The sequence below is a fragment of the Podarcis erhardii genome (genome assembly GCF_964252035.2).
Source record: "Podarcis erhardii genome assembly, chromosome: Z".
Taxonomy (NCBI): Eukaryota; Metazoa; Chordata; class Lepidosauria; order Squamata; family Lacertidae; genus Podarcis; species Podarcis erhardii.
Genome location: NC_138504.1, coordinates 24,904,294 through 24,925,826, shown reverse-complemented (window position 1 = coordinate 24,925,826; position 21,533 = coordinate 24,904,294). Strand labels below are relative to the sequence as shown.

General features: G+C 43.1%; 1 protein-coding gene across 3 annotated transcripts in view; it reads right to left on the bottom strand.

Moving 5' to 3' along the window:
- Positions 1-1,254: 1,254 nt before the first annotated feature.
- Positions 1,255-21,533, bottom strand: part of LOC309333451 (synaptotagmin-like protein 2) — a 55,797-nt gene continuing 35,518 nt past the window's right edge. For all 3 annotated transcript variants that reach the window (XM_081846962.1, XM_081846963.1, XM_081846964.1), the window contains 11 exons: positions 19,889-21,037; positions 18,811-18,909; positions 16,277-16,368; positions 15,402-15,503; positions 14,791-14,960; positions 11,938-12,040; positions 10,909-11,070; positions 9,673-9,751; positions 7,999-8,098; positions 5,995-6,200; positions 1,255-2,529 (listed from right to left, as the gene is read on the bottom strand). In XM_081846962.1, coding sequence (XP_081703088.1) covers positions 2,384-2,529; positions 5,995-6,200; positions 7,999-8,098; positions 9,673-9,751; positions 10,909-11,070; positions 11,938-12,040; positions 14,791-14,960; positions 15,402-15,503; positions 16,277-16,368; positions 18,811-18,909; positions 19,889-21,037 — 2,408 coding nt within the window. In that variant the 3' untranslated portion in view covers positions 1,255-2,383. The remainder of the gene's footprint in view (positions 2,530-5,994; positions 6,201-7,998; positions 8,099-9,672; positions 9,752-10,908; positions 11,071-11,937; positions 12,041-14,790; positions 14,961-15,401; positions 15,504-16,276; positions 16,369-18,810; positions 18,910-19,888; positions 21,038-21,533) is intronic.

The following is a 21,533-nucleotide window of genomic DNA, read 5'->3' as shown; positions in this document are numbered from 1 at the left end:
GCATTAGCAACAAAGTTAAAAAGAGTATGCAAAAATGAATTGATAATGGGTGAAAACATAGAGTTATAATATGTTAAGATATAGGGTCAAGATAAATGAAAGAGGGTAAGGATTTGCTGATTTGATTATATTAATGGGAATACAAAAAGGGGAGGTGTGAGGAGGTCAAAGAAACAAGCTAATGAGTTTAAAGTTATAAAAAATGGATTGGTTTTAACTTTCTTTTTTCTATTTTTCTATTTTTCGTACCTTGTATTTTTGTTTGAGAGTTTTTTCCTTTTTTTGTTTTACTATGTATTTTTGTATTTATGACTTTGTAAAACCTTAATAAATATTCTCAAAGAGGAAAAATCATAAGATGTCTGTCTGGGGTCAGTTCCAGGTGGGTTTTGCCTGCTGCAGCGCAGTACTTGCCTACACTGAGAGCAACAGATGCATTTTAACCTGAGAGGAGTAAAAGAATGCAAAATTCATTGTTTTAATGAGCAGCTGGAGATTTTAGCAATCTCCTGGCTGAAAAGAAGACTACAACAACAAGCGCTGTAGGACACCATGCATGCAACAGTGCTTGCATCTGCGTTACCTGGGAGACAGAAACAATAAATCAATTGAACTGCAACATGCGTTTTCTTTTTCAGATGTCACTATGCAACAGCAGCCCCTCTGTTCCCAGAACATCTTGGAAAAGGCTGTAACCATCACATTCAAAAATCATGAGCTGAAGGTGTTCAGTACTATGGCTGTGTGTACACACTCATTCATTTGCAGTACAAAGTAGCTTTCTCAACCCGAAATTGTTTGTGTTCTTCCTCAATGTGCTACTTTCAGTCTAAATTGATTCTAAACCCTGCCATCCACAATGGAGGGAGCAGTTACTTGAATAGCATTTGATTAGGCTACCCATGCTTTCCCCTCTCTGCACATTCCCTTGGTGAATGAAGGAGGAAGTGCCATTGGGCAGATATGGATATACCACCCATAGCTGGGAGAGTCTATCTGCAATGATCCCTAATGACAGTAACAAATAGCAACCTGGAGGTCTGCATCTCACAATAACCTCTGGGCCACCCCAAATCATACATGCATACTTCGGGAGACTGCCCTCTATAGCAGGCCCCACCCACCACTCCAATGTGGCCCTTGGGAGGTTGCCCAGAAGGGAATGCAGCCCTCAAGGTGAAAAAGCGCCCCCCCAACACTGCTAGAAAGCACGAAGCCCACTGATGGGGCTAAACAACAGCTAGCAACCACAAACATGATCTTCAGGTTTATTATATATAATTAACATTCAAGGCACATATTCACAGACCCATATCAGGAGGGGTACAGCATTAAGAGATGTTTATGACTTACAGGTAACATTCATAAGCATTGCACACCATGAAACATAAGGATATTTTAGTTTACATGTTACAGGCTACCGGACTCACCCCCCAAAAATAGTGAGAAGTGCAGTACCTACTTTTTTTTTTTTTGGTCTTATCAAGCATTTCCCATTTTTAAAGTGAAACATAAAGGGTGTGGCAATACTGAAAAAGAGAAGTTATATTTATTTGTGACATTTCTTACTTGCCTATCCTCAATAATCTCCCACAACAGGTTTCAAAATCACGACATAAAGTTATAAAAACTGATTGTATTCAACAGATTGTATTCAACGAAGTCATTCCTGTGATGCCACAAGGGACTTCCACTTGCTCAATGGAAGTTCTCCTTCCGCTCCTGCCCTGTGTGCTCCCAAATCTTTCCTTAAGGTTCCAACCATCGTTGGTATTTAGGAGGAGAAGGCACAAAGGGAGAGGGAAGTTCTGTTGCTAAAGTGGAAGTCCTTGTGGTAACAGGATACCTATGCCAGATACAACCCCAAGCTGTTCCAATTATGAAAAATAAACAAAACCATTTGAACCAGGACAGAACAATATAATAAATTCAGCAAAAGAGATATTGTGCTTGCTGATGAATGCTACACCACAGTTTTTATTATAACTTCCTCTGCCCAGAAAAACAAACAAACAAAACCATCATGGGAATAGTAATAGAACAGAAAATTCAAAAACCTATAAAATATTTACACCTCTTCTTCCTTGCCTTTTGGGTACATATCCAAAATCTAATTAAAGACAAAACAAAACTTAATTTGTAGTACATAATGTTGTGGAGGTAAATAGTAGTTCTTCCGTGCTTTTTACCTAAGCTGAAATGTGATATCAGGATTATATCTTTTCAGATCTCTCTTGGGATAAGAAACAATACTTAGCTTCTTTGGAATATGTCACAAACATGATCTAAATAGCCTTATGCTTACTGGCAGTCAACAGTCCTCCCCTGTCTGTCACCTGTACTCAAAACTTCATCTCAGATGATTCGTAGAGTTCCCAGAGTTTCATTTATACTTCTTTTTCCCTGCCAAGGAGCGCAAAGGCATTGATCCTTCAATCCATTCATTTGGTGTCGTCATCATTTCCCGCCAAAAGACCACCTCCTCTTGTGTGGAATCCATCCAATTAACACGAATCCCGTAGCTAATACCTTTTTTGGGGGGTGGGGGAGAGAAAGATGTGGTGAATCACTGTAGAAATAATTGCAGGAAGGGGCTGTCCTATGCTAAACTGTTTCTTTTCTGAGTTTCCTGAATTCTCTGCAGGACTGTTATATACCTAAGGAGCAATTACATTATGAACATCATGGAGGAAGTAGATAGAGAAAAACTTCCTCTCTCTCTCTCAACACAAAAACTCATTGAAAACCAATGGAGCTGAATGTTGGAAGATTCAGGACATGCTCTTCACGTAATACGTAGTCAAACTATGGAACTGGAGGCAGTGATGGCCACCAATAAGTAATTTTATTTTCTTTAACAGTATTATTTGAAAATTAAGTTATTGGTGATGAGAATGGGCTGGGACTTCCATTAGGGTTAACAGCCTCTCCAGGTCTCTTCTTGAACCCCAAGGGCAGACTTGGAGCTTCAAAGCAGTGTTTCCCAACCTTGGGCCTCCAGCTGTTTTTGAACTACAATTCCCATCATCCCTGACCACTGGTCTTGCTAGCTAGGGATGATGGGAATTGTAGTCCAAAAACAGCTGGAGGCCCAAGGTTGGGAAACACTGCTTCAAAGGAATGTAGGTTGCTAAAAGCTGCTGAACCTTCTTAAAGGGAAAGTAAACTGTAACAGGTTACAAGTTTAGATGGAGAGAGAGCTTCCGGATGGGATGCCAGACTCCAATTTACCTGAGACTTACCCTTTCCAGGGACAATCAAATAAGTAAAAAATAGAACAAAAGCAACCGACTGCAACCACTAGCTTTCAAATTAAGTCCCCCCCACAACCGCCAAAATCTGGAAGTCAACTGAATCTTACAAAAAACCCCTACTTTTCAGCTAAGCCCTCCCTTTGAAGAAAAGCCTTCCCAGCACACACACATTTTCTTTCTTATTTAAGAAAAGAAGAAAAAATATCAAAGGTATAGTAGTAGGATCCAAACAATACAAATTAAAAACCTTTGCTGATTTGGTATTGACACTTCAAGAACCAGATTCCAGTGCAGTAAAAGCACTGGAGATGATACAGGAGTTTGGGCAGGTAGCAGGATTTAAGTTAAATAAGAGCAAAACCAAAGTCTTAGAGAAAAATCTGGACAATGAGGAAAGGAAGTTATTACAAGAAAAGACGGGCCTTGTCTTTGTGAAAAAAGTTACCGGTAAATATCTGGGGGTTAATTTGTTGGTGAAAATTTTGAATTTATATAAAGATAATTATGAGAAATTATGGAATGAAATTAAGAGAGAGTTGGAGATTTGGTCGAATTTGAAATTGTCATTAATGGGCAGGTTATCTGTAGTTAAGATGAATGTATTGCCAAAGATGTTGTTTTTGTTTGAAGCCCTCCCAATTATTGACAATGTGAAATGTTTTAAGAATGGCAGAAAGCTTTATCTAGATTTATCTGGCAGGGGGAAAACCCCAGAATTAAATATAAATTACTAACAGATTCCAAAGAAAGAGGGGGATTTTCACTGCCAGATTTGAAGATCTATTTTGAAGCAGCAGCGTTTTGCTGGATTAATGAATGAATACAACTAGAAGATACTGATGTATTACATTTGGAGGGATTTGACAATGTGTTTGGATGGCATGCATATTTATTGTATGATAAAGTAAAGGCCATAATGCTTTTAAAAATTATGTAATTAGGAAATCTCTATATAATGTTTGGATTAAATACAAAGATCTTTTAGAAACGAAAACACCCAGATTGCTTTCGCCAATGGAGGCAAAGGCTCAGAAAAAGTCAAACATGGAAACCAAGTGGTTGAGATATTCAGATTTGTTACTAGAAGATTGTTGTGACGTGGGGTTTGTGATTTCAGCTCTCTTGACATCATATGCTGGAGACAGTTCTCTAGTAACACTTCTTTATTAAAGCAAACAAGACTGAGACTTGAGGAGGGGAGAGCTACATTTATAGGGACAGGGAACTAGCTAGAAGGGATACATTTTGGAGGGAACAATATCAGGCAATCACAGTCCTGCCTTTTGGAGGCAACCAATAAGACAGAGGATCCAAATACAGCAGCTTAAATGAACCAATAGTAGCTGTACCCTCTAGAACCAAAAGGCAGTCACTTTACCCTAATGCAAATACAGACAATAATAATACAGATATAAAATCCTTTGACTCAATACACAACAAAGATAATGAAGGATTTAAATTAAAACCATTTGGTCAAATTAAAGATAAAATAAATTGGTTACATTACCACCAGATTAATGAATTGTACAAAATAGATAAGAAAAATGGTTTTGCTTTGGAAAAAACTAAATTGGAAACGGAGTTGTTGGATGTTAAAGTTAAAATTTTGTCTAAAATGTATAATTTACTGTTGGAGTGGCATACAAAGGATGAACAAGTTAAATCCGTGATGATAGATTGGGCAAGAGATGTGGGACATAACATAATGTTTGAAGATTAGGAAAGGTTGTGGAGGAAAGGGGATCAAGTTCACTGCATGTACAATGTTAAAGGAAAATATAATGAAAATGATGTATAGATGGTACTTGACCCCTGTAAAGCTAGCAAAGATTTATCACAACAGTGATAATCTATGCTGGAAATGTAAAGACAAGGAGGGTACCTTTTACCATATGTGATGGACCTGTCCCAAGGTGAAAGACTTCTGGGAGAATATTTATAATGAGCTGAAAAAAATTGTTGAAATACACATTTGTTAAGAAACCAGAGGCCTTTCTTCTTGGAATAACAGGTTTGGAATTGTCCAAGAAAGATGTTAGATTGTTTTTGTATGCCACAACTGCAGCTCAAATTTTATTAGCTAAGAATTGGAAAACACAAGAAATACCAACAGTGGAGGAATGGCAGATGAAGATGATGGACTTTTCGGAGCTAGCCGACCTGACCGAAAGAATCTGTGACTAGAAGGAGGAATACCAGGAAGAATGGAAGAAATTTAAAGACTATTTATTCAAATATGCTAAGATAAATTAATTAGAAATACTTGCAAAATAACAGATAGACTAAGGATATAAATATGTGAAATTATAAAACATTATGTTTAAAGTTAAGATGAAAATTAAAGATGTTAAGAGGATTAAGTAAATTTTATGAGATACTATTTTGGAAAACTGTTACAATGATATACAATGAAATTCAGTCAAGGGAATTTGAGGAAGTCATTTAACTATGATATTAACATTGGACCAAGTTCAGTTACGATGTGTGTTGGTTTGTTTGTTTAAAAATGTGGAAAATTAATAAAAAATTTGGAAAAACAAAACAAAACCTACTTTTCAGCCAAGCCCTCTTTTTGAAGAAAAGCCTTCCCAGCACACACACATTTTCTTTCTTATTTACATACAGTCCAGGGTTAACATTCTGATGCCAGCTCTTTGTAGTCATAGTAATTACTTGAAGACAGACTGTTCCATGTTCCCATAAATGAAAATCAAAGGATGAGAGCAGGTGACCCACTTACCCGTCCCCACTCCCAGTCGGATGCCACCAAGGAAGTGATCGGTCAGCTTTTCATGATCCCAGACGGTCAGCTCCACACATGCATCCTTCAGATCTTCTGTGTGAAATCCATCATACACAATGGTGTGATTGAAGACAGGGTTTGAATCTCTCTTGATAATTCTGGTTTTCTGATAACTCTTCTTACTGGTGTCTGGAAGGATGTAGCTTAAAAAGAAGCAGTGTTTCATGTCATATATGCCAACAGTTATTTATTTACATGTTCCTTCAAATACCACCCCCCTTTCCTGCAAACAAATAATAACAATAATAGTAATTACACCAGCAGTGGAACCTGAGGGTAAGGGGGCAGAGTAGCAGAAGCAGGATGACCCTCCTAGTGGTATAGCTGCATTTGCTGTGACCAGGGTGGGGCGGGATAAGATGGGGGCAGTGACGTCAGGAGGACCTGAAGGGCACCAATGCCACCAACCTGGAGCTCCCCCAAACTTGCCCTGCCTTGGCAAGGGGCAGTGAAACTGCAGCAAGGAGGATGCTGCTGTCATTCTGAACACCCCATGTGATGATGATGCTGCGTACTACTTAACACTGGAATAGTTATTTCGATAGTTCAAAGTATATCGCCTGCATAGTCCATAGAATTGTACAGCTTGATAATTACTATGTTTAATGCTGAATTGGGAAGAAAGAGTGATGTTAAGTGATTAAGTTAAAATTATAAAGAACTTTGATTTGGAAAACCGTTAAAATGATATGCACTGAAATTCAACTAGGGGGAATACGAGGAAGTCACTTAACAATGTTAAGAAGATTAGTTTTAATAAGGTTATGATTTATGTCTGTTTGTTTATTTGTTAGTGTGTTTTTAATTTTGTGAAAATCAATAAAAAAAATTGAATTGTAGAGCTTGAAGGGACCCTGAGGTCTAAGTCCAACACCCCGCAATGCAGCAATCTTGCTGCCCAACGTGGGGCTTGAACTCGTGAGCCTGAGATTTAGAGTCTCATGCTGTACCAACTGAGCTATGGAATGAACTTCAGGAGGAGGGTACTGTGAGAAGGACTGCATTTCCTCAGGGCCCACATGACAGTGGTGGGTAAAGCTAGAGCCCAAAGAGAGTGATGCCTGTGCCCCAGCACTCTAGCCCAACTCTCTGGCTTCGCTTTACCTCTCCCTGTCCCTTGCCACCCAGTAGGCTGCTATGGGATGGACCGTTTGCTTTAGTCCATGACCTGGACCAATTGCTTGCAGAGGGCTTCCCCCCTCTGTTCATTCCATCACTCCATCCATTTTGGCTCCCCTCCTTTTCCCTCTCTGGGCTTCCCTTCACCTGAGTGGAATTAGTGGCCACATGAGATTAGGCTGAGGGCCACCGGATTCCAGTCCCTAATCTTCCTGTAATCCTCGCAACACAACGTTGTAAGGGAAGTTGGTATTAATATCCCCCATAATATAATAGGGGGAAGGAAACTACTTAGGCTGAGAGAGGGGGGTTACCTAAAGCCATCAAGCGAGTCCACAGTGGAGGGGAGCTTCAAACCATGGGCCTCCTTAGTCTCAGCTCTATCCAATGGAGGCTGGCCCATTGGTGCCCCCTTCAACCTCATTCTAAGCTTGGCTGGCTCCCACCTGCTTCTTGCATGCAAAACAGTCCAGGGGGTGGCACTGCCTGCCAGGTTCCCCCTCTTTAATCTCCCGGTTGCCCTTGAAGAACTCAGCAGGCATGAGGATGGGGACAAAACTTGAATTAGTTGACCCTGCCTGTATTTAGCTCTGCTGACACCTACAGTACGTCTTCCTGCCTTCTGCCCAACGAGAACCAATCAGCACTGGCTCTGTCTCAGTCCAGCATTTAAATATTACTTAAGGGGTTGCATCTTCCTAACATGACTAATTCTGCACTGGGATTATAGATGTCCCTGGTCAGAAAAGGAATTTATGTTAACTGCAAATACGTCTCTCTGTGTGTGTGTGCGCGCACAGGCACAGCAAATGACATACATACCATTTCACAAAGGAATCCACTCCAGAAGGACGTAACTGTGGGAGGTCTTTAGCGTCTTTCACCCAGATATGGACCTCTCCAGTTGGAGGAGTTAATGGACCTGCCATGAAGTAGGCATAGAAATCCTTAAACTTTTAAGTTTGCAAGTGCCACCAATTCGTAGTTATAATAAAAACAAGTCTAAACAGAAAGTGAAATGTGGTGGAGCGGCCAGAACATTGGACTTGATGGTGGACAGGGCCTAGGAAAGGTGCCATTAAGTATAGGGAATACTGTAGCTCAGTGGCAGAGCATCTGTTTTGCATGCAGAAGGTCCCAGGTTCAATCCCCAGCAGCTCCAAGTACAGTGGTGAGAGAAGACCACATCCTTAAATCCTGGAGAGCCACTGCCAGTCACTGTGGACAACAGTGGGCTAGAGCAGTGTTTCCCAACCTTGTGCCTCCAGCTGTTTTTGAACTACAACTCCCATCATCCCTGACTAGCAAGACCAGTGGCAAGGGATGATGGGAATTGTAGTCCAAAAACAGCTGGAGGCACAAGGTTGGGAAACACTGGGCTAGAGAGACCAATGGTCTGACAGCTCTTTATGTTCCTATAACTAGGGACAAGGATATATCAAACCCCCACTCAACCATGAAGCTCGTTGGGTGACCTGGGCTCAGTCGCTGTCTCCCAGCCAACTCTACCTCGCAGAGACAGTTGTGTACAGCTAGGAGGCTGCTGCTAACCACCAGAACATGCCATCTGAGGGGGTTCTTTCACTGCCTAATGGTAGAGCTGGCCCTGCATAGGAAGCTGACTTAGACTGAGTTAGAACATTGGTTCATCTATCCCAGTACTGTCTACTCTGACCAACAGCGGCTTTGCGGTCTTCTGTAGCCTTATCTTGAGATGAAATTGGCTGAATCTGAGACCTTTTCCATGCAAACCACTGAGCTATGGCCCTCATCCCATTGAGCCACACCTCTTTCCCCCCATGTGCTGAAGAGAAAAGAAGTTTGCTATGACAAACTTGCAAAGTAGCCCATTCCATACCATGAAGCTTACTTCTGACTTCACATGCATAGGATTGCTTTGCTGGTGATCATGAGCCAGCCATTCCCTCTCAGCCTAACCTACCTTACAGGCCTGTTATGAAAATTAAGAGGGGAGAACAACATAGACCTCAGCATGAAAGGGCCCCATAGGTCTTTATGATTCTGTTCTCAGGTGGTCCAACTATTCTTCCTAATTGTCCAATATTTAGTGCTGTTGGGTTGCCGGGAGAATTCTAAAATTCTCTTCTCTCTTTTGAGATCCTTAGGGATTCAATTTCAGTCATCAGCTTTTCTCCCTCCACACACTGTCCCAGGGTGACATTTTAGTACAACTTGCGTTCCAAAGAATTCAAATTGCAGTATGATAAAATAAAGTATGTAAGAAATAAAAGCAGATAAAAAAATCAAAATGACTATTTGGCATGCTGTGAAACACCTGAATGAAGCTGAAGGACCACTGGTGGTCCATGGAACACAGTTTGGGAAGCCCTGATTTATGTAGTGTGGCTTGCGGGGGCGGGGAATCCATTCTGATTCCCAACAATAATATATAATAATGAGAATGGGTGGTGCATGGTACCCAACCCTGTAGTAACATGGAGACGCTTTCTGAAATCTTCACTGTTGTGTTTTTACCTAGACTGCTTGGTGGGATATACTTGATGGACAGGTTCATCACACCCCGATGGTCGACATGATTGATGGCTGGGAGGATCTGAAAGAGAAAGGACTGTGAGAAGCATGGTGTGCAGAAAACCACAGCGAGAGATTTCAAATCAGCTGGTGATCAGATCCAAACAAATTCTGAAAACCTATGCTGAAAATTCAATCAAATTTCTCTCCATCAAAATCAGCAAAATTGCCTCTGGGCAAAACTAGATGCGAGGGGCAATGCTGATCTCTTTTCCATGGCAGTTGAGAATAGTTTTTAAATGAAATGCAGCCCTGGCAGGCTGTGATCAGGAGTGGAAGCAGAAAGGCAGGGTGTGTATGTGTGTGTGTGTGTGTGTGTGTGTGTGTGTGTGTGTGTAGGGGAACGATGCTAGCACTTGAAGAACATAGACAAAGTCCAGAGAGAGAATGAAAACAGGGTCAGGTTTGACTAACTGTTCCCACCATTGGAAGCCTGCACAAGAACTTCTGCTAGCACAACAGGGCTTTGGGTTGTCCCCAAATTGGCTCAGGAGGATCAGTAAAGCCAGCAGAATAGCGCATGAGGGGAGGAAAGGACAGTAGGCAAGTAGAAATGCTGCACTAAAGGAGATATTTGCTTAAAATTATGTTGAAATTCTCCTTGTTGATCTAAGGTAAGCTGGACAAGAGTATATAGTTTGAGGAGAAATGAATGGGGGGTGTTTGCCTTTCTTAGAACTGGCCTTAAGAAAATCCACAATACATACTGAGGAAAACTCCCTCAGAGCTACATAGCCAATCAGAGCATGAGTTACCTCAGCAAGGATCATGCCATTCTGACTGGTTGCTAGGCAACACCCCACCCCTTTTATACCCCACCTTGTTCTCTAAGGAACTCAGAGACGTACTGAACATGGATCTCCCCCTTTTTATTTAATCCTCACAGCAACTCTTTGAGGTGGGTTAGGCCGAGAGGCAGTGGCAGGCCCAAGGTCACCCAGTGAGCTTCATGGCCAAGTGGGAATTACAACCCTGGTCATACAGGTCCTAGCCCTTCCATGCTAACCACTATAGCACACTGGCTCTGTTCCAGAAATGTGTGTGTGTGTGTGTGTGTGCGCGTGCGTGCGTGCGTGAATGACTGAAGTTTTCTTAAAAGAAAAATGTGAATGTATGATTAAGCCCTTCACCCTATATAAGAACCTATATTTAGCAGGATCCCTGCTGAACCATACTTACCCGTGGCTTGAGCATATACCAGTTCAGTTTATTGTTCTGCCAGTCCCAGCTGGCAAGGTCTATTTCCACCTCGCCCAGGAAACTATTGCGTCCCAAAGGGTCATTGTGCCAAATGGAGAGGTTTAGTTTTTGAATCAGCAGGACCATTTTCTCTATTTTGTACTGAGGAGAAAGGAGAAGCGACTTTTATCACTTTGCACACATTGTTTTTACTTGTTCTCTTAATGGTTACCATCTCATAGTGCTGAGGGGAGGGTTCTGGGGGCGGGGGCATAGTATTGATGGAATTAAGCAGCACTGAGCTGGCTAATCGCTTGGATAGGAGACCACCAGACAGTTCACAGTAGAACAGGATGCATATGTATATATCATGGGTAGGCAAACTAAGGCCCGGGGGCCAGATCTGGCCCAATCGCCTTCTAAATCCGGCCCGCGGACGGTCCAGGAATCAGCACGTTTTTACATGAGTAGAATGTGTCCTTTTATTTAAAATGCATCTCTGGGTTATTTGTGGTACCTGCCTGGTGTTTTTATATGAGTAGAATGTGTCCTTTTATTTAAAATGAATCTTTGGGTTATTTGTGGGGTGTAAGAATTGGTTCATTATTTTTTTTCAAAATATAGTCCAGCCCCCCACAAGGTCTGAGGGACAGTGAAAAAGTTTGCTGACCCCTGGTATATAGGGATCATTGTTATCCCATTCAACTGAAGCAAAACACAGCCTTTGCTCACAATAAATTAAAAGAGGAGCACACTTTGTTTATGTAGCCCCATGTAGTTCGCACTTCTACACATTTGTTTTATAAAACAACAAATGGGGCCTGAAACTAAATACTGCAGTGTATCATCACTTCTTAATTCATGTTCATGGTCCCAACCAGCAGCCAGCCATGCCCTCTACAGGATATTCTCAGTAGTGGTCCTGAGCTCTAGTGTGATGGGAGCCTGAGATTGGATTCAGAATTATATCCTCGATTCCACCTCCTCCCTTGCCACAAATCCTAACCTTCCTAGGTATTTATTCCTTACCTGCAACACCTCATTGAAAACGGGGTTAACAGTTCTTCTCCTCACAGACGACTTCCTCTTGCCCATCCGTGCTTTGTCTGGAAGCAGGTAGGTTTTGACGTACCTGCGAAGAGGCAGCCACCGAGTTAACATTCAACACAGTTAGGATCTTGCATACAAACAGGGGACGCCTGACAGTCAGCAACAGCTGGGTTGTCAACATGGTGTCTGTGCTGAGTTATAATTCATCTGGTGGAGCCAGGGACAAATGTAGGGTTGGTCACCAACTTAAATGGCCTTAAAAAGAAGATAAGACCCCATATATACCCATTCAACCACTTGGATCTGCAGAACTGGCAGTATAACAGGTGCCACATACCGTATTTTTAGCTCTATAAGACTCACTTTTTCCCTCCTAAAAAGTAAGGGGAAATGTATGTGTGTCTTATGGAGCGAATGCAGGCTGCGCAGCTATCCCAGAAGCCAGAACAGCAAGAGGGATTGCTGCTTTCACTGTGCAGCAATCCCTCTTGCTGTTCTAGCTTCTGAGATTCAGAATATTTTTTTTCTTGTTTTCCTCCTCCAAAAACCAGGTGCGTCTTGTGGTCTGGTGTGTCTTGTGGTCTGGTGCGTCTTGTAGAGCGAAAAATACGGTAATAATGCTCAATGCACATTTCTAAGAAATTGGTACTTTTTAGTGTGGAGGCATCCAGACTTTGGAACTCCCTGTCTATTTGACATCAGGCAGGCACCTTCATTATGGTGTGATAAAACTGTGATAAACAGTTTTGCTTAGGCAAGATGTTGACTTGTGCTTTAATATGTTTTTGGCTTTTTTTTTTAATGTTGCAAATGGTTGTTTTAAACTGTTGCTACTGCTAACAATTGTTTTAGTACTTTTTGTAAGCCACTTGCTTTGAGGGCTTCTTCGCAATCAAGAATATAAACTTTATGAAATTAAAATAAACGAAGTAAATAAATAAATTCATGGAGGAGAAGGCTGTGAATGACTACTATCCATGACAGCTATGCTCACTGTTAGAGGCAGTATGCCTCTGAATACCAGCTTCTGGAAGTTGCAGGTGGAGTCAGTACTGTTGCAATCAGGTCCCGCTTGCAGGTTCCCCAAAGGCATCTGTTTGGCTACTGTGAGAACAGAGTGCTGGACTAGACGGACCTTTGCCTGATCTAGGAGTGCTCATATTATAAGAATGCTCTTGTGATATTTACTTTCATGTTTAACTGGACTGGGACTTGGCTGAAATTGACAGTCTGTATGGGCTATGCTTTTATATGGACAGTTCTGTATTAAAGGAGAATGCATATTTTCCTTTTTGTTCATTTGGGGGTTAGGGAGTTTATCTGCAATAATGCCCTGCAGTACAGTTTGGAAGAGAGAACTTCATGGTGGATAAAGATCCCAGAAACTCCAGCTGGTGCAGAATGCTGCAGTGAGGCTCCTCACGGGGTCTCTGCCATGGGAGCATATTCACCCAGTGCTTTTCCAGCTGCACTGGCTCCCGGTGGAGTACAGGGTCAGATTTAAGGTGCTGGATTTGACCTTTAAAGCCCTTCACGGCCTAGGACCCTCGTACCTACGGGACCGCCTCTCCCGGTATGCCCCACAGAGGACCTCTAGGGCAACACCCTAGAGGTCCTGGGGCCTAAGGAAGTTAGATTAGCCTCAATCAGAGCCAAGGCCTTTTCAACACTGGCTCCAGCCTGGTGGAACGCTCTGTCGCATGAGACCAGGGCCCTGCAGGATCTGATTTCTTTCCGCAGGGCCTGTAAGGCAGAGTTGTTCCGCCTGGCCTTTGGCTTGGAGTCAATTTGATTCCTTCCCCCTTTTTCTTTTTTCTTTCTCCTCTTGTGATGAGGCTGCATTTTAATGTTTTAATGTTGTATTTTAATCTTGCTTTTAAAGTTGCATTTCAGTCATCTTGTTTTTTATTGGTTGTTAGCTGCCCTGAGCCCAGTCTTGGCTGGGGAGGGCGGGGTATAAATAAAAATTATTATTATTATTAGAACTTCATGGTGGATAAAGATCCTGACGCATCTCCCATCTGAGGTCCTCCATGACTTCCTGTTGCCTGTGACCTGCTGGGCAGAGATTGTGACTGGTAGGAGGCAGGCAGAAAAAGGATATATCTGCAGGTAAGCAGGCTGGAGACACCAGTTCATGCCAGAACTCAACAGACATCAAAAGGCTTTTGTATGCCTGGGAGAGAGGTGGCAAAAGAGATATATACTGGGGTAGGACAATGAAGTAGAGTGTTCTTTTACAAGGAACATTTGCATTCTTCCTCTCAAAATGAAGGATGTTTCATTTGCAAAGTTGTGCAAAGTTTGCTGGACTATTCAGTCAGCTAAAGGCTGGTTTGGGTGCTAGCTCTCATCAGCCCAGCCCACCAGCCATGGAGAAAAGCAAAATGCAAAGTATTATTCAGTCCACATCCTCAGATGTTGTGTTGGACTACAATTTCTAAGCTGGCAGACTCTGAGTGGTACTTCCCTCCTGGGATGTCCATTTGTGGCTGCAATTTTCCACCTACATGTGGAAAATTCAATGCACATGGCAAATTTCCCAGATAATCTCTGGTAACTGACCATGCAGGCTGTTCCTACATGTACTAGATATTACTTGTACAGGCAACATTTGGATCTTATGGTCCTGAGCAGATGTCCAAGGATGCCAGAGACAGGCATGTAACAGAATCAAGGTCAGCAGCTATGCTCTGGTCCCCTTCCATATGTATGAGACTGACCAGGGAGAGATACTGTCCAATCCAGTCCTAAAAAACAATTAATTGGCAGTGATAGTGCTATTTCCCTCCCCACCCCAATTCCAGAGTTTAGAATTTTAGCACCACTTACGGGTCTGTCCTTCCTTTTTTTTCATCCACAATGGCCAGGTCCTTGCACTGACAAACGAAAATTTGAAATTCCCGGTTCTTCTCATCATAATCCAGGGCAAACTGAACGTGTCCCTGGGCATCGACACTCCCAAAATCACCACTGTACACACTCAGGACACTGCCACTCACCTGTCCAAGGTGCAAGAGAGACATTCATTCATTGTTAGAAGGTCTATAGGTTCAGGATTGCTTTAAAATGTGGAGAAATTACCCAACTTGGTCTGTGTACACAACATACTTTTAAAACACATGGATTCCCCCAAAGAATCCTGGGAAATGTAGTTTACCCCCTCCAACAATGAGATACAGTGTGGTATAGTGGTTAGAGTATCAGACTTGGACCTGGGACACCAGGGTTCAAATCCTCTCTCAGCTGTGAATTTCATTAGATGATCTTGGTCCAGATCTTGGTCCTTGGGGTCTCAAATTTCAGCGGCACCCTGTGTGATGTCAGAATTAGCACCCCCCCCATTCAATTCTAAGTAATAGTTGCAACATTGCGGCATCCCTGAGGTTTCACGCCCAGTGCAGCCAAATCAATCACGCTCCTCTAAATCTGCCTCTGCTTACCGAGGAGACAGAGGCCATATCAGAGGAGTGGCTCCCCACGCTGGGTGTCTTCTTGTGCCTGCTGAACTGGAAGCTGATTTCTGAAGCTGTGTCTGATTCCGTCTGCAAATCAAGCCAAGGTGGATATTAATTATTGGTCATAGAATGTTTGAGTGTTTTGCTGCAATGGGAATTGAAAGGATGGAGGGATGTGATTGGTGCAAGCAGAAGATGATTGTTGAATGACTATGGTTCTTGACTTCCCGATTTTTATTAGTGCATCAGAATGCTTTTTGTGGGAAGGGGGATATCCATCTGATTTTTCTTATTAAAATAGACAGGGCTTGGAATAAAGTTGTTTGGTTTAATTAAGTTTAACTGTTTTAGTTCAAAAACATCAGAAAGCAGTTGCCATAATTGCCAGGCGCACTAAATGTGAATTAAGTTTATCTCGGGTAGAACTTTAAACAGTTCCTACTTCATTTTCAAGTCCATTCCCTTGAAAGTGGTTCTTTCAATCTTTCCTTAGCCCTCTAGTGGCTATGGTGGGTCATTTACCAGATGTAACATACTTATCCTTAACTCTGGAAGTGCATGCTTGATTCTGACCAAACTAAGCCTCCGGCTAGGAGGGACTCATTGGTTGCATGTGAATTATTTCCAACTTTCCTACCCCACTACCCAGGGAGTTCTGAGAACTACTGTCCTGTGAGGGGAAATAAGGGTTTCCTAACAACTCTCAGCACCCTTAAACAAGCTACAGCTCCCAGGATTCTTTGCAGGGAAGATGTGACTGTTAAAGTGGTATAAAAGTCCTGTAAATATTTGGTGCAGTTGTAGCCTGAGCAGCAAAAGGACTTAGTAAACATGATACAGGCAGACCAACATAGTCCTACCTCAGACAGCAGGAGAGGAGTGGATTTGCTAAAGTCTTTGGCCCTCTCAGGCTCAAGGTACTGGTGGTTTGGCACCTGAGGCTTAGTGTACGCTGGAAACAATAAAAGAAAACATATCAACATGAAGATTGTACCCTGTGCTCTGAAGCAACAGAACCTGTTTCATTATCTGTATAAACCATTAGATATAGAGACTGTGGCAAACCAAGCAGCTTAAAAAAATCTGTGTTGCATTGCACTCACATATTCTTAAGCCTGTTTCTTTTTTCTTTTTCTTTTTTAAATATAAATAGCCATTTTCTGTTTCTCTAGAAAAAGAGGTGCTGGAACTCACCATGAACGCCTCCCCGTTCTCTTGGAACAGAAATGGCACCTACCTGAAAGTCGCCGGAACTGGGTTCCAGTGAGTTAATTGCCTTTAAAAAGCCCATTACAAAGGCATGGCAACTAAAACAGTTAAAGGGGAATATCTGCGTTTACGCATGGATTCAGCGCCATCTGTTGGTTGAAATGAAAATTGCTGTATTGCCAAAAGCATTCGGTGAATTAGTGTAAATAAGCCAAAGGATTTAATAAATTGTGTAGATAAATAGTTAGGAGTCTGTTACAGAATCGGTGGAGTTCATGATCAGAGGGGTTGTTGCTGTTGCATTGTCCACGTGTTGTCTTTATCAAAATGTCATCCTGTACCACTTCTGCATTTCACTGGTAAGTAAAAACAACCCCTTATAAATCCACTACAGTGGTACCTCGGGTTAAGTACTTAATTCGTTCTGGAGGTCCGTTCTTAACCTGAAACTGTTCTTAACTTGAAGCACCACTTTAGCTAATGGGGCCTCCTGCTGCTGCCACGCTGCCGGAGCACGATTTCTGTTCTCATCCTGAAGCAAAGTTTTTAACCTGAAGCATTATTTCTGGGTTAGCGGAGTCTGTAACCTGGAGTGTATGTAACCTGAAGCGTATGTAACCTGAGGTACCACTGTACTGGTGTGGGAGCTCATAAGAAAGGATTCCAAATCTTCAGGAATCCTTTCCCCCCCTTGCCAAATCATTTTTAATTGATTTCCCACATTTTACCAGATCAGCCACAAATTAAAACAAATTTAATACAATTAAAAAAAACTGGTTCCCCACACTCTATTCTTGAAGAATCCTTTAGGTGTGTTCAGCCAAATGGACTTACAATCTTCCAACAGACTAGGGCTGTTTAAGCGAAGCCTGTCTCAGCTGGGTGATACAGAATTCTGCTGGAAACAGGTGCAGGAATCATTGCAATGCACATGTTCGTTTGAGATCAGGTGAGTATGACCGATATTTGATGTAGCTTTTTTTTTTTAACTTCACAATTGTTACATTAATAATTATGTTATTTTCTGCACTGTGTTTGATGTTCCCCTTCCACTGAAATTAATTACGTAATTAATAATGTTAGCTTTGGCCATAGCTCTTAGCAAAACAAACAACTTCCTCCAGCAGAAACAGCAATGTTGGGGGGCAGGGAAGGAGTAGGGCTAACATGCACAGCCCCCACTCCACTCTAAGAGCATATTCCTTTTGAACACCTGAAGGCAGGTGGTCTGCAAATGTCTTGAAAGGCCTTCCAGATGGTTGGGCTCCTCCACCCTGTTCTGTTTCCTTATTCTCCAGCAGGCAGCAAAACCAGGAGATTTGTCAAGCCTGCTATGTATGACTGATAGGTTCAGCTCCATGTGTTATACCATATTTTTCGCTCTATAGGACGCACTTTTTCCAAAAATGAAGGGGAAATGTGTGTGCATCCTATGGAGCGAATGCAGGCTCCTTGACTTCAGCGATAGCAACGGGAAGCCTCCGAAGCGCAGAGGAAGCGCTCCCTCCGCGCTCCGGAGGCTTCGCGTTGCTTTCTCTGAAGCCTGGAGAGCAAGAGGGGTCAGTGCGCACCGACCCCTCTTGCTCTCCAGGCTTCAGGCAGCTATCCGCAAGCCTTAGGAGCGCGGCGGGAGTTCCCCCTGCGCTCTGAAGGCTTGCGGATAGCAGCCTGCAGCCTGAAGCCCGGGGAGTGCAGCACCAACTCCCGCTGTGCTCCCCGGGTTTCAGGCAGCTACCCGCAAGCCTTCGGAGCACGCCCCCAGCCCCGCAAGCTCCAGGAGTGGCGGCAAGGCTGCGCACAACCTTGCTGCTGCTCCTGGACCTCTTCTGGGGACTGGGGTCGGGGGAAGCTTGGGCTTCCCCCGCCCCAGCCCCACGGCTAAAAAAGAAGCCAAGACAGCGACAGGGATCCAAAGCCGCGCGCAGCCTCTCACGGCTGGAGAGGTTGCCAGCGGCTAAAGAGGAAGTCAAGACAGCCAGAGGGATGGATCCCACTCATTGTATTAGCTTCTTTGCTCTTTGGGGCTGGGGGGGGGAATACATTTTTTTTCTTTATTCCCCCCCCCTAAAAACTAGGTGCGCCCTATAGTCCGGTGCACCCTGTGGAGTGAAAAATATGGTAACTTTTGCCAGCTTGCTTTGTTAGAAAAAGCCAGACCAGTGGATTGAAGCAAGCTACTACTTACTTTCAGTGGTAGTATAAATGTTCACCAAGCTCTTCGTAAGGCTATAGCCATTGGCACATATTAAATTCTTGGCAGACGGAGAATGATGTTCATTTCCCTCTGGAATAAATTGGAAAACAAGCAGGTGTGTATTAAACAATGTAAGACATTGGCATTATTGTAACCAAGGTTTGAACAGGGTGGCTTCCACCTCACCCTAAGCTTCCCCCTCCTATTCTTTGTTTATTTGATCTAGAGATTTCGGCTTGTGGTCCTGGAGCTTGTGTACACAGCTGGGCCTTCTGGCTTACATTGTTCTGCTCCAGCAGCTCTCCCAGACACTGGGTTAGTTTGTATTAATGCACTGCTGGCCACCCAGGTCAGTTGCTGCCAGCCTGCAAGTGAAGATTGCAAGTGTAATATTGATTCCAGTTTTTTTAGTCCATGGCTAAGCAGATTAAGGGTGGAGAACCTGTGGCTCTCCAGATGTTGTTAGACTACAACTCTGATCTTCCTGGACCATCCACTGATGGAACACTCATAGAGCTCAGGTTCTCTCATTCACCGTCAGGGTCAGTCCTCATAGTAGATAATTGTCTCTGATCACTGGTCATGCCAGCTGGCCTGGTGAGAGTTGGAGTCCAACAACATCTGAAGAGGCACAGGCTCCTTAGCCCCTGGAGAAGACAAGCCTAGAGAAGGGGTAACTGTACTGGAGGAATAATTATGGTGGCTGTATTTCCGTAAATAAAAATGGCTGTTTATAGGTAAGCTGAGATAAGGCACCAAATTGTAGATTAATTGTTGTTTAAGATGTATATGATGGTAGCTTACTATCCTAGATGTTTTTAAACAGATGACAATATTTTACTTAATATTTTCTATGTTTGATTGGCAATGTGGTATGTGCATGTTGGTACAGGGTTGCAGCTCATGTTAGTCTTACTCAGAGTAGACCCAATGGAATTAATGGAAAAGACTAACTTAGGCTCATTAACTTTAATGAGTCTACTCTAACTTATCTGGGTACAACCTCACGTTTTTGTGTTTTTTGTATTGACCAGCACAAAACTATGTATAACTAGCAAAGCATCAGTACCTGAAAGCATGGAAGAATCCACTTCCTGAGCGACTCCTCTTTCATCTACAGCCTCGTTTTGTAGTGGGTCCTCTGCAAGGCTACTAGGCCCATCTTTAAGCTGCTTCTTTTCCATTTCCAGGTTGTCTTGAGAGCCCAAGTCAGAACTTATTTCCACAAAGCTATCAACTTTATCAACATCCTCTGAAGATACAGACTCTATCAATATCTGAACCCTACCTGCTAAAGAATCAGTCTTACGTTTGCTTTCATCAGCCATAATAAACTCATCAGCAGGGGTCTCTGGCTCAAAAATGATGCCAGTCCGCTCCTTAGCCGGTGCCTCTATTTTGACTGATGGCACTCGAATCGGCAACTTTGATCTCCTTGTGCAACGTGGTACCTTCTTCTCCTCCTCCACTGGAGACTGCTTCCCATTCCCATCACTTAGGCTATTTCTGTTGGTCATTGCCCCTTTGCTTCTGCCATATGTGGACCGGGGTATTGCAGATCCCGATCCTTTCCTAGGAGGAGCTATGTAAGTGGGCTCATCTTCACTGGAAGACAAGGCAACTGGCTTCCTGTAGGGGATTCTGGCTTTGGGGTGTATATTAGAAGTGAACTTGTCGTCACCATTTTGGCTGTTATTAGACTGGGCTGAGAGAGATCGGTTCAGTCTTGATGGCCTTCCATTGGCCTCTGTGGTGCTGGCCTTTTCTGCTGAGATTTCAGATACATCATTAGTCAAGAGGGGCTCCCCACCCTTCTCCCAAAAGTTCTTTAGGTTCTTAAAGTGTTCCCGATCCAGACCAATCTCCTCATCTTTATTGTTGCTAGAGGAGATTGTATAATTGGCTCCTTGTTTGACAGAACGGCCATTTTCCCAATCTAGAGTGGGTAATTTTGAGCTCTTTGGTGATTCTCTCTTTGCTAGACCAAACTCAGGATTCTCAGCTCCATTAGCTAAAACTGTGCTAGGTTGGAACGATCCTTTGTTGGACATCCTCTTCACGGGTATTTTGCTGGAAGGGCTAAATTCTTCCTGTGGAACTGGTGAGAATGTGTGGCTTTCTGAAGGAGCATCTGCAACATCCCCGCCAGTTGAGTAAGAAAAATCATCAAGATCCTTTTCAGAAAGTTTTCTGGATATTGTTGAGGGTATTTCATGACCTGCAACAAAAATAGAACCCCAAGGCCCTGTTCAGAGCATCATTGACAGAACTACACCCAACTGCTTTGCAATTACAAGGTGTTCTGAACTAGTGTTTTCCAGTCTGGTTTCCTCCAGAGGTTTTGCAATACAACTCCCATGAACCCCAAGCATCATTTCCAATGCTCACAAATGATGGTGGCTGAAGATCAAAACATCTGGAGGGCATCAGGTTGGGGAAAGCCTACTCAGCAAATATTTATTTATTATCAGGAAGTGCATACCATCCAACTGGGCTATGTGAATGTCCTCATTCTGTGCTCTCCTATGGTTCTCTCGGCTCTGGAGAAAGCAGTGCATTCTGCCCCAGCCACAGGGTGCACCTACACATTGCAAAGCAAACCAGGGACTCCCAATTCCAGTGGAAGTGTGTATGGTATGGTGGAGCTGAGACCAGCATTTGCTGCTGCTGCTGACCTGGGTGGGGCTGGAGCAGAGGTGAAGTTGGGACTGTAT